The sequence below is a fragment of the Gorilla gorilla genome, chromosome 4, assembly GCF_029281585.2.
Source record: "Gorilla gorilla gorilla isolate KB3781 chromosome 4, NHGRI_mGorGor1-v2.1_pri, whole genome shotgun sequence".
NCBI classification, from domain to species: domain Eukaryota; kingdom Metazoa; phylum Chordata; class Mammalia; order Primates; family Hominidae; genus Gorilla; species Gorilla gorilla.
Window position 1 is genome coordinate 63,980,216 of NC_073228.2, and position 12,870 is coordinate 63,993,085.

General features: G+C 55.8%; 1 protein-coding gene across 10 annotated transcripts in view; it reads left to right on the forward strand.

The window, feature by feature from the left end:
* The window catches only part of MYO18A (myosin XVIIIA), a 136,299-nt gene that overhangs the window by 98,342 nt on the left and 25,087 nt on the right, over positions 1 to 12,870 (forward strand). For all 10 annotated transcript variants that reach the window (XM_063706551.1, XM_063706553.1, XM_055388640.2 and 7 more), the window contains 7 exons: positions 538 to 724; positions 1,092 to 1,335; positions 4,014 to 4,123; positions 7,529 to 7,594; positions 11,435 to 11,563; positions 12,227 to 12,370; positions 12,751 to 12,840. In XM_063706551.1, the coding sequence (XP_063562621.1) occupies positions 538 to 724; positions 1,092 to 1,335; positions 4,014 to 4,123; positions 7,529 to 7,594; positions 11,435 to 11,563; positions 12,227 to 12,370; positions 12,751 to 12,840 (970 nt within the window). The remainder of the gene's footprint in view (positions 1 to 537; positions 725 to 1,091; positions 1,336 to 4,013; positions 4,124 to 7,528; positions 7,595 to 11,434; positions 11,564 to 12,226; positions 12,371 to 12,750; positions 12,841 to 12,870) is intronic.

Genomic DNA, 12,870 nt, shown 5'->3' on the forward strand with positions numbered 1-12,870 from the left:
CCCCAGCCCCACAGGCCCTGTCATCCGTTCTACTCTTCAGAAGATGGTTAGTGGGCACCTACCCTGCGACAGGGGCTTCTAGGTGCTTGGCAGATAATAGTGAACAAAACTGAACTCCCTGCCCTTGTGGAATTTACATTCTAATGGGAGAGACAGATAATGAACAATAAACATAATAAATAAATTATATCGTATGTTAGAAGATGTTGAACCCTAACCCCTCCTGTCACATTGGAAACTCTTCCACACCTTTGCCCTCCCTGGTGAGGGGAAGTAGATGAGTAGATTGCTCCCCTCTGTCCGATTCCTGTCCACCCCTTGGCTTCTGCCCACCTCTGGCTTTCTCTCCTTACTGTTTGAAAATTTCTCCACAGTTTGTTTCTCTGTAGGGTGTGGGGCATGCAGTTCAGGTAACCGGGCCCCTGGACGTGGCTGAATGGGACTGTTTAGTGTTCTGGGGCCTTGGGGGAGGAGCGGCCTTTCCCGCTCCATCGATGTGACTGCTTTTCCTCCCTTATCCCCTCCCACCTCTGGCAGAAAAATCATCAGCAACCTGTTTCTGGGCCGCGCAGGCAGTGCCACGGTGCTCTCTGGCTCCATCGCGGGCTTGGAGGGCGGCTCGCAGCTGGCATTGCGCCGGGCCACCAGCATGCGGAAGACCTTTACCACAGGCATGGCGGCTGTCAAAAAGAAGTCACTGTGCATCCAGATGAAGCTACAGGTGGTGAGTGCCAGCCGGGCCCCAGCAGGCAGGCCTGGGGACTCTTCCTTACCCCTGGTAGGCAGGCCTGGGGACTCTTCCTTACCCCTGGTAGGCAGGCCTGGGGACTCCGAGCACACTGAGGCCATCTGGTGCCCACTCAGCGTCCCACTGTGACTCAATGGCTGCTGGTGGGGGTCTTCTTTTCAGTGCTGCCACCTGTGAGTGGCCACCCAGGCCCGGCGAGGGCAGAGTTGTCCAGGTTTAGCATGTCCTGGCTGGTGCTGGGGCCCCTGCTACCCCGTGAGCAGTGGAGACGCTGGCACCAGTCCCTGCTCTTCTGAGCACAGGCCATCAGAGCCCACTGAGGGCAGTCCCTTCCCCTCGGCAGGACGCCCTCATCGACACTATCAAGAAGTCGAAGCTGCATTTTGTGCACTGCTTCCTGCCTGTAGCTGAGGGCTGGGCTGGGGAGCCCCGTTCCGCCTCCTCCCGCCGAGTCAGCAGCAGCAGTGAGCTGGACCTGCCCTCGGGAGACCACTGTGAGGCTGGGCTCCTGCAGCTCGACGTGCCCCTGCTCCGCACCCAGCTCCGCGGCTCCCGCCTGCTTGATGCCATGCGCATGTACCGCCAAGGTGGGGCCTCCTTTCCTCTCCACTCTGGGCTCTCTTTTCCAGAGCTGGCCCTGCCCGGCCCCACCTCCCACCTGGGACCCGTGGGCTGCAGTGGGGCTGCTCCTGTCTTTCCTCACGATCCTTTCTGCTCTGGTCTCTCCTCATCTCTCCCAGCCCACAGCCCCTTTCTTTCTCCATTTCCTTCCATCCTGCAGAGTCCCTGCCTCCTCCTCTCCCCTCCATATTCAGTTCTCTTCGTCCCCCTCCCTTCCCAGCTCCACCCTGCACCTTGTCATTTGTTCATAGCTCCCTTTCTTCCCACACCCCTAGTTTGGACAGTTCAACTTTGCCCACAGCAGCAAACCCAGTGCCCTTTCGGAGCCATCTGCCCAGTGAGAAATGAGGTGCTAAATCTTTCTGAAGTACTTAAAATTCCCAAGAAAGGTCAGACAGACCCTTTTTTATGGACCCATCTAAAGGAGGAGACAGACAGGATGATAGTATTAGTGGTTACTTAGAGTCCTTAGAAGCTGTTGTCGGTGGCTGGGGGCCGGGATAGCACACTGCTATCATTCCAGATGAAGAGACTGAGGCTCAGAGAGGTTAAGTAGCTTGCCCAAGGTCACACAGCTCCTGAGTGGCAGAGTGGGATTTGACCAGGCAGGCTGGCTGTAGAGTCATGTCTCATGTCTCTCAAGTAGGGTGGGTTTTTTTTGTTTTTCTGTTTTTTGCCTGAGAAGTTATGAGTTGCTGGGTTTCTGCTGTTTTTCTCCTTCACTAGAAGAGCAGGTAGGGTCCCACCCACCCACAGGCAGGTCCCCTTCAGGCATTCCCGTGGGCACTAAAACTTCCTTAGCAGCCCAAGCCAGGAAACAGGCTCCCTGCCCTGCTCTAAATAAATCATCGATCTGTCCCCACGTCTTGATATGGAGTTGGTGTTTATTATTTCAAAACCAGATTGTTACCGCTCTGAACCAAAATCAATGTGCTTTACTCAAACAAGCAGATCGATGAGGCCAGCAGCGGCAGGCCCCACTTCCCTCACCCGGCCCCCAGCCACCGACTATAGCACTGATGATTAATTAAGATGCCAGGCGTCCAGACCTGCTATCCTGGCCCATCAATTTAATTGCAATTCAGATACAATCAATAGCTCACTTTGTCTTGGCCCCTCAGCAGCCCCCACCTCCTGTTTCAATTATCAGGCACATGCATCAGCCTCACCTCCCAGCTGGAGGGTTTCCCAGAGCCAGCTAGCCCATCATTGCTGTGAAGCAAGCCCTTGGCTAGCTGTCAGGAGTCCAGGTTTGGAAGCCAGTTCTGCCCCCAGCGGCAGCCTTTGTGACCTTGAGCAAGCCAGTCGCTCCTCCCAGGCCTCAGTTTCTGTGTCTGAAAGATGAGTTGGATCTGGTTTAAGATCCCTTTCTGGTTTGAAATTCTGTGATTTTGTGGGAGTGGAGTTTGTGGCCCTCCACCCTGGGCTCTGTCTGGTAAGATCAGGGTGACTTGGGGTCACTTCCTGCTAGCCACTGCTCTGACCCACTTTGCTCCAAGCCAAAAGTCAGGTCACACCTCCCCTGACCTGAAGCCCAGACACTCTTCAGGGAAAGAGAATCTACAAGTCTTTTTGGTCACCTGGCCTAGGACTCAAGGTCAGGGTGAGGCAAGGAGGGCAGCCTTTCTCATGTCCTGCTCGAGTGGACAGAGGGGGAAAAGGAGTGTTTATTAAATGCCAACCAAGTGAGTCACACTGTGCTTTTTACCTGGTTTCTCATTTAATCTCCATGACTACCATGCGAGATAAGTGCGAGGGCCTCTGTTTAAAGGTGAAGAAACTGAGGCTCAGAAAGGTTGAGTGACTGGCCCAAGGTCACATGATCCTAAGAGGCAGGGCCAGGAATCCAGCACCTAGCCAATGCACGATTCCTCTCAGCTACTCTCTGGTGCCTTTTTTTTTTTTTTTTTTTTGAGACAGAGTCTTGCTCTGTCTCCCAGGCTGGAGTGCAGTGGTGTGATCTTGGCTCACTGCAGCCTCTGCCTCCTGAGTTCAAGCGATTCTCCTGCCTCGGCCTCCTGAGTAGCTGGGACTACAGGCATGCACCACCATACCTGGCTTACTTTTTTGTACTTTTAGTAGAGACGGAGTTTCACCATGCTGGCCAGGCTTGTCTAAACTCCTGGCCTCAAGTGATCCTCCCGCCTTGGCCTCCCAAAGTGATAGGATTACAGGCGTGAGCCGCCACGCCTGGCCTGGTGTCTTTTTTTTTTTTTTTTTTTTTTTTTTTAAGACCATAAGACATTATTTTGTCTGGGTTATCACTGAGGCATAGACTTGGAGGGCTGGAAAGCATCTTGGGGATTGGGATGTAGCCTTCCTCCCGGCTGGTCAGCTACCCCACAACCCCCCATTTGCATACCTCACTGACTACTAGGAGCTTACTTCTCTCTGAAGGAGGCTGTTCCTTTTTTGGGCCTTCCTATCCCCCTGTGGAGCAGGCCTGATTGTCCTCCTGGCCTTCTCTTCCTCTTCCCTGCCTACCCCCTCTCCTTTCTAGGCCTGCCTTCAACCACAGGCTCCCCACCCCCTGCAGTTTCTTCCCTTTTGGTGACTCTCCACTGACTGCCCAGGCACAGTGGCTACTGGGGTGTGCTGGGAGCAGGTGGCGTTGACAGGCCTGGCTCTGGGCTGCTCTCTCTAGGTTACCCTGACCACATGGTGTTTTCCGAGTTCCGCCGCCGCTTTGATGTCCTGGCCCCGCACCTGACCAAGAAACACGGGCGTAACTACATCGTGGTGGATGAAAGGCGGGTAGGTCCAGGTCCCCAGACCGCTCTCCCTCTGCCCAGGCCCCTCAAGCAGCTGCCCTTTCCAGACTCATCTGCCTTCCCTTCCCTGGAGACAGCTCATCTGGCCCTGCTCAGGCTCCCAGTTTTGGAAGCACCCAGCTGTGTCCTGGGGCCCAGACCATAGGAGCTGGAGAAGAGCCACCCCCTCCTTGGAGGCCTGAGCTGGGGGTGTCTGCTTGCTGGTGAGCCAGACAATCATCCAGGAGCAAGCAGGGCCTGGGCGCACTGAGGGTGCATGAGAATTATTAGTGCTTTGGGAGCCCCACCGATGGCACCTGGGCCCCCATGTCAGGGATTGGTTCCTGAAGCAGGAAGCTGTCCAGGGCTGGGCGAACATTCCTCCTAGAAAAAAGGTGGATATGGTGAGACCTCCGTGGTGCCAGGTGAACATAGGCTGCCGGGCCGTTTGCCGGCCCTGGTTGGTGAACTTGTGGCTGCGGAAGGGGTGTCCCTGCCCGTCTGGGCTATCATCTTGAGCCCCAGAGGCAGCCCCTTAGACAGTCACAGGGCTCCCAGAGCAGAGGACCCCTCCTTTACTGTGCTCGGGCCTCAGGCACCCAGTCTGATTCTGAAAGCACCTCAGACCTTAGGATGGCTTCCCTAAATGGAGAGGATGCTGCAGAATGGGGCAGAAAGCCCACAGAGTGCCCAGCCTGTCTCTGTGTGTGCCCCCCTGCCCCTCCACCCCTGCCTTAAAGACCTGAATTCATGGAGGGGGCTCGGAAGAACTTCCCTCCATCCTTTGGCCTGCTGGTGGCCTGCCAACTTCATGTGGACATAGATGCCCGTCCCACGCCCCCTTCTCACAGGCCCTCAGCCTCCATTCCAGCCTCCCACCTGTGGCTACACCAGTACCTCATCAGCTCTGGAAATGCCCCACCTCCAAAGTCATAAATCCCAGCATGGCCTTCTCTGACCACAGCCTCCTGCCTGCTGGTCCCACTCCTCTCTTCCCCTCAGGACACCCGCTCTCTGGCTCCATCAGAACCTCTCTTTCTGGATCACACTCCATTTCTCTGAATTGTCTCCTTTTCCATGGTTCACTCTGCAGTCACTCGGCCTCCCTCACCCTCAGCCCTCCTGAGCCTCCCGCAGCACCTGGCCTGCCCAGCTCCCACCGAAGCGCCAGCCTCTGGGTGTCTGCACTCCTTGCTTTGGGCTCCCAAGGGTGGTGGGAGAAAATTATACAACTTTGTGGACTTGACTTCCTACAGGTTCATGGTCTTCAGCCTTTGGTGGGCCCTCAGGGGGACCAGCAAGTCTTCTAGATGTCCCCTCCTTATCTGGCCGTGACTCCAGGCTTCCTGTCTGCTATTGCATTCTCCATCTTTCTTCTCAAATCCTCCCCGCCCCACCTTCCTGGCTCACCTTCCCAGCAGATGCCCAGCCTTCAGATCTCAGGACATCAGGCTCCAGCTTCTTCTGCCTCCTGCAAACCTCTCTTCCCCAGCCTCCTTCTTCCCGTACCCCTTCTGTCTTGGTGGGGAGGGTCCCTCTCATCCAGTCCCTTGATCCTGTGCCTTGGAGTCCATTTCCTTGGGTCTCCCCAGAGACCCATTCCATCAGTGTGAATTCACTTCTCTCTCTTTTTCCTCTGGCATCTCTTTTTCTCCTGGCCCTTTTCTCTCCATGGAGAAACTCCCCACAGACCTGCAGGTTTTGCTGTCTGGAAGGAGCCTCTGTCACCTCTGTCATCGTCTCCCTGGACTGTGCTCTGCCTCCTGCCTGCCCTGGGCTTTCCTCCTGCTGCCCTCACTGCCCATGGCTGCCTGGTCCCTCTCCCTGATGCCCTGGCACTGGTCTTCTCATCCCTCACGCCCTCCATATTGCCAGAGCCAACCGGCACTTTTCTTTTTTTTTGAGACAGAGTCTCGTTCTGTTGCCCAGGCTGGAGTGCAGTGGCGCCATCTCAGCTCACTGCAAGCTCCGCCTCCCAGGTTCACACGATTCTCCTGCCTCAGCCTCCCAAGTAGCTGGGACTACAGGCCCACGCCCAGCTAATTTTTTGTATTTTTAGTAGAGATGGGGTTTCACCGTGTTAGCCAGGATGGTCTTGATCTCCTGACCTCATGATCCACCCACCTCAGCCTCCCAAAGTGCTGGGATTACAGGCGTGAGCCACCGCACCTGGCCCAGCTGGCACTTTACTATCCTTCTGTTACTTGAATTCTTAGCAGCATGGGGCTCCGTTCTTTCTGGGACATTCTCTCCTGGGCCTCTTTGCTGCTACTCCTGGTTTCCCCCTTGATTCTGTTCTCACTCCCTCTGAGGTCCTCTTTTCCACTTGCCCCTGAAGTAAAGAGGTGTCTTCCTCAGGACTCTGTCCTTGGCCATATGTATTTTCTATTCTGCACCCTCTTCCTGGCCATCCTCATTCACACTCATCACTTCAATTATCGCATACATATTGATGACTCCCAAATCAATACCTCTAGCCCAGGCCTCTCTCCTGAGCTCCAGACATACATTTCTATCTGGCTGCCTCCTGGACTTCTCTACCCTTATCCCTTATGGCATCTCAGACTCAGCTTGTTCAAACCAAACTCATTCTCCCCACAAGCCGCCTCTTTCTCTTATATTCCCTACTTTGGGGAATGGCATCATTATCTGCTTAGTTACGTAAATCGGAAATCTCAGTATAGCCCTAGATTTCTCCTTACATACCCTATCCCCGTATCCAGCAAGCTCTGTCTCCTTAACACCTGCTGCGTGTTCTCCTCTTCTCTTTCCCTTGGGCCAGGCTCTAGCCTCCCTTCCTGTGGATTACTGCCTAAGTGGGGTGGGTCTCCATCCATCTACCCATTTGCCAGTGAGACCTCTACCAATGCGGACCTGATCATGCCCATCCCTAAGAGAACCCTTCAGGGGCTCCCGAAGCACATGGGGCTCCACATGCTTTGTCTTCAGCCCCCTCTCTAGTTGCACCTTCACTACCCACCCCCCAGTTCCAGTGAGTGACTTGGAGTTTCCTCAGTGCATTTTGCTGTCTTGTGCTCCCAGGCCTTTGCGTACACTGGTTCCTCTGCCTGAAATGCCCTCTCCCCTACTTTGTCCAACAAATTCTCACTTGTATCATAAGTTCTCAGCACAACCAAGAGCTGTCTGAGGTGCCTTGCGTAGGTGCGACCTCCTGTGGGCACTGCACAAGTTCACTTGTCTTGCTCCCCAGCAAGACGGTTTGTTCCTCTCGTAGTCATCTCTATGTCCCCAGAGTCCAACCCAGTGCCTGATACTGAGGAAGCCCACGCAAGTGCATGAATAACAGACTGTCTAGGAGGAGGGAGGGGAAGGGCCAAGGGCCTGGAGAAAGCCCTGCATGGTGAGGGGAGGCCCAGGTGGGCTGCCTGACAGAGGCCTCTCTCCACAGGCAGTGGAGGAGCTGCTGGAGTGCTTGGATCTGGAGAAGAGCAGCTGCTGCATGGGCCTGAGCCGGGTGAGTTGTCCCACAGGAGGGCAGTCAGGCCTCACTCCAGGGGCCCCTGTCAGGTGGCTGGCCCACTCCTCCTGTTCTCTTTGCTCAGCCAGACATCACCAGTCTCCTGGTGCCCTCTGAGTCTTGCCCCCAGCTCCACCCCGCCCAGCTACTCAGGGGCTGCCCCCTTCAGGGCCAGGGGCCAGGGAGCTAGAGGTTTCAGATGCAGCAACCTGGCTTTCCTTCATTCTGGATAACTGGCTTGTTCAGTGCCAGGAACACCTCTGTGATGTCAGGAGAGAGTGGGTGGAAGGTGGCCCTGAACTTGGCCCGAGTCCTGGTGTGGGGAGTGGGGGAGACAGGAGGGCTGGACCCAGAGGATGTGGGCTGGAAGAGGCAGGAGGCCTTGGGTAGAGCCCCTGTGGAGAGTTATCTGGGGCTGCTGGGTTCCAGAGAGCAAGTAGGACATGGTGAGGCTGTGCCACCACCACCTGCCCACAGGCCAAATTCCTCATCTGAATGGAACGCCATGCGTAAAATGCAGGCACGCCGGCCCCTGGGTGCCAGTCTGCCACGTCACTCCTCACCAAAGGGTCAGCTGAGCATTCCTCCCACAGGCAGGAAGCCCTGCATGCCCCTCTCTTCCGAGCCTGGGAAGCTTGGACAGGTGGCACCCGCATGTGTGCCCCAGGGCCAGGGTGGAAGGGAGGCCAGTGGAGAGGCAGAGAGGGTTCTGGACCAGTTGTCTGCCAGCAGAGAGGGAAGGAACTCTCAGTTGCAGGGCCCCGTGGGGCGTGTGCGGTGGAAGGAGGTGCTTGCAGAGGCTTGAGTCTCACTTGTCCTGTGTGCTTGGTCCTCTCGGCCCTGCATGTTGAGTCACTTCCCTGGCTCCTCCTGCCCTTCCTCACTGTCAATCGCTCGCATCTCTGTGTCTTTGCGTCTTCCCATCTTTGCTTCTGCTGCCTCTGGCTTTCCCTTTGGCCCCAGCAGTCCCTGCTGGTCTCTATTCCTTGGTTTCTAGTTCTGTTTTTCTCTTTCTCTCCTTGTTCTCTGTGTCTTTGTGTCCCATCCACTTTCTGTGTCATTTTCTGGTTTGTGTCACTGCTTTGTCTACCTCTGTGTCTGGTTCAGCTCTTTTCTCTCTCTCTGTTCCCCCCTCCTGCTTTTTTAAGCTGGGGCTGCCAGCTGGGCCCCTGCCTAGGGCCATCTGCTGTCAGGATTTGCTTCAGCTGCAGGGTCTCTCCCTGGGTCCACTCACCCTGGTCTTTCCCGCCAGGATTCCTGCCTCTCAAGCAGGCTGAGCTGCTGCTGGCTGCCATTGGGGATGGCACCTCCTCCAGCCCATGCCTGGGTTCCCAGGCCTATCTCGGGAAGGGCAGGAAAGGGCCTCTACAGGCTGATCCTCTTCCCAGCTGCCATCTCAGACCTTCTGTCGTCCTGAGCCATGCCAGGTGCCTGGCTGAGGCAGGCAAGCCCCAGGGCCCACTGTCACTCAAGGGCAGAGCTGGGTCAACATTGGGTGCCTGCTCACATCTAGTTTGGGAAAGAAAGTTCAGGTCGTCTAGGCTCTGGTTAACACTGACTCATAGGCGAGGATTCCCTGTGTGTCACATTGCTTCAGAGGAGGGGGGTCTTCATCTGAGCCATGGGACCCTGAGAGTTTCAATAAGGACTTTGGGGGGGCTCAGAGCCTCCTGACATTGTAAAATTTGTATGAATGTGTTTTCTGGGGAGGAGATGGCCCTGAGCTTTCACCCAATACCCAAAAGGACCCTTAACCCCCCAAATGTTCAAGAGAGATTTGAGGCTCATTGCTTTGGCCTCTAGACCATTCTTTCTCTTCTCATTGTGTCTCTGAGCCATTATCCACCCCCCACTCCAGCACCTCACTTCTGCCCTGGTCAGGTGGCTACGTGTCCTAACCAAGCGTGTTTGCTGTCCTCCGGCGGGACTTGGGTATTCCTTACCCCCAGCAGGATTTCAGGCTTGCACATTATATGAAATTAAGCAGCTGGGGGCCAGGTGTGGTGGCTCACGCCTGCAATCCTACCACTTTGAGAGGCTGAGGTGGGCAGATTGCCTGAGCCCAGGAGTTTGAGACCACCCTGGGCAACAGGGTGAAACCCCATCTCTACTGAAATACAAAAAAAGTATCTGGGCATGGTGACGGGCACCTGTAGTCCCAGCTACTCAGGAGGCTGAGGCATGAGAATCGCTCGAGCTCAGGAGGTGGAGGTTGCAGTAAGCAGAGATTGCACCACTGCATTCCAGCCTGGGTGACAGAGCAAGACTCTGTCTCCAAAAAAAGAAAGAAAGAAATTGAGCAGCCAGGCACAGCAGCTCATGTCTGTAATCTCAGTACTTTGGGAGGCTGAGGCAGGAGGATTGCTTGATGCCAGGAGTTCAAGACCAGCCTGGGCAACATAGGGAGACCCCATCTCTACAAGAAATACAAAAATTAGCTGGGAATGGTGGTGCACACCTGTAGTCCCAGCTACTGAGGAGGCTGAGGTGGGACGATAGCTTAAGCCTGGGAGGTAGAGGTTGCAGTAATCGATGATCACACCACTTTACTCCAGCCTGGGTGACAGAGCAAGACTGTTCAAAATAAATTTAAAGAAAAGAAATTGAGGCTCAGGTAGAACTTAAGACCCATGGGAAACCCCATGTTCGATGGTGGGATTTAGGGAAGTGTCACAAAGGACTGAGCTGGCTTTTTCCAAGGCCAGCCTCAGGGGACCAGGTTTCTGTGGAGTCGCCAGAGGCAGAGCTTTCTCAGCAGAAAGTTTAGGCCCTCTCTTTGCATCTTTGCTGAAGGGGGCCTTGGGATACTGTGTCTGTTGGCTCTGAGTGCATTTATGTAACCTGTGTTTCCCATGATGTTCACATCTTCTCTTTGCCCTACAAAAGGGAATTTTCTGTGTTCTGTGCCAGTTGGAGGTAGGCCTATACCTAGGTGTCTCTGCCCACTCTCATGGATAGAGCCATTTTTTTTCACCCGACCCTTCCCGTTTCACACACACTCCCCTTTGTGGCGTGTGGCAAATTTTACCGAGCCCTATCTCAGGGCGGCACGGAGTGTTAAGGAAAGGCCGGGCGTGGGGGCACCCAGCTGGTTCTGCACATGCCTGCCCTCCAGCCCCCAAACCTGTATGACAGGTCACTCAGCTGGGCCAACCCCCGCCCACCTCACTGGCTTCTTCATGAGAAGGTGAAACTTGGGTGTGTGTTGGGGGGTGGCACATGAAAGAGGAGACCATCTGAAATGAAACTAGCAGGGAGGGGGAGGAGAAGGCAGGAGCTTCCCACCACCCCCCTTCCCATTCTCCCCGCTTTTCCTCTGCACGCTGCTCCCCAGCGCTGCTTCTCACACAGACATCCTCTAGTATCCACTCACGCGATCCCAGCAGTTGGGAGTCAGAGGGGCATGGAGCCCAGGTTGGGCCCTGCAGTGGGCTGTGGGCACAGGGGGCATTGACAGGGTTGCTGGCAGTCCTGGGTGAGGAAGCCCTCACAGATGTGGCAGGACGCCCCCTCCCTGTTTGACCAATGACTGCTCCATTTCCTTCCTTGCCCCAGGTATCTTCCCTTTACCTTCCCTCTCCTTTCATCTCTCTTTGAAGTTAAATTTCACACCTTACCCCTCCCCTGCCAAAACCTCCCCAGCCCCTTCTCCCTCAACCTTCCCAGGGCCTCTTCCTGCTCCTCCCCTCCTCTCTTGGACAATTGGATTTTGAGGCTCTTCCCAAGCCAAGGGCTGTACTCCCTGGCCTGCTTGTTTCTCCAGTTCCTCACCTTCCCTGCCTTTCCTCTGCTGGGCTGGCCCAGTATCCTGCCTTCACCTGGCCTGCTTTTTCACAGGTGTTCTTCCGGGCGGGCACCTTGGCACGGCTGGAGGAGCAGCGGGATGAACAAACCAGCAGGAACCTAACCCTGTTCCAAGCAGCCTGCAGGGGCTACCTGGCCCGCCAGCACTTCAAGAAGAGAAAGGTGCTGCTCTAGGGACATCCCCTCCCCCTCCCCAACCTAGATGGGCACAGCCAAGTTCCTGGGGTGGGGGCTATAAGGGGGAGAAGAGGCAGGAACCTCCCAGGGCACCATGTCCCGGGCCAGGGTGGGGAACAGGCAGCTCCCTGGAGCCAGCAAGTGCTGGTGTGCCCAGCGACAGGGCCTGGTTGGAGGGCTTTGTTGAGGGGTAGGGGAATCAGGGCCCAGGCAAAGGTGGGCTCTGGATCATAGGCTGCTCCAAGAAGATTAAAGAGCTGTGTCAGCGACTCCTTTTCTTATTAGCAAGTCCATAAAACAGCCAGCACTGCCGCCTCTTGTGTTTCAGCAAGATTAGGTTTTATAGCACAGCTAGGCCAGGGTGCTGGAAATAATCAGGCAGCAAATAAAGCAGATGAAATTATTCCTAATGGCAGTGGAGTGGCTAGTGCCCAGCGCAGTGCTCCCAGGGCTGGGTTCTGTGCTGCCCACCCTTTGAGGGATGGAGGGAGCCTGGGGCAAGGGGGAGCATGAGAAGTATCTGACTCGGGGTCAGGGGGCCAGAGGAGCAGCCCTGGGGGCCTGTGCTGGTGGTGGGGAGGATCCTGGGCCGAGCTTGGCCAGGGTGACTGAGAGCCCCGCTGTGCACCACCCCCACCCCACCTGCAGATCCAGGACCTGGCCATTCGCTGTGTACAGAAGAACATCAAGAAGAACAAAGGGGTGAAGGACTGGCCCTGGTGGAAGCTTTTTACCACAGTGAGGCCCCTCATCGAAGTACAGCTGTCAGAGGAGCAGATCCGGAACAAAGACGTATGTGACAGCCTGAGAGGGCCAAGTCTCTGGGTAGGGGGAAGCCTTGCCGGTTTATCTTGGGCTTCCAGGCGCTTCTTCGTTTAGTCCAGAGAGCTGGCATCCTTGAAATGTGCTCATCAAACAGAAGATGTCCCTCTGGGGTGCTGGCTGAGCCCCTGGGCAGCCTCTTACGATAAAATCTTGGGCATCCCTAGCTTATTGGGAAGCGTCTAGGGACAGGATCCCCAGGAGGCAGTGGCTCTGCTATTGGGGACATGCCTTCCCCATGGCGTCCTGGCCCAAGCTTCATCAGCTTCGTTCACTACAGGGGTGCAGACCCAGGGCCCCAACCCCTCGCAGTGCCTTTGGCTCACTTTGCCCTCTTTGGTCCACCCTAGGAGGAGATCCAGCAGCTGCGGAGCAAGCTCGAGAAGGTGGAGAAGGAGAGGAACGAGCTGCGGCTCAACAGTGACCGGCTGGAGAGCCGGGTGAGTGACTCCTGGCACCACACCGACTGG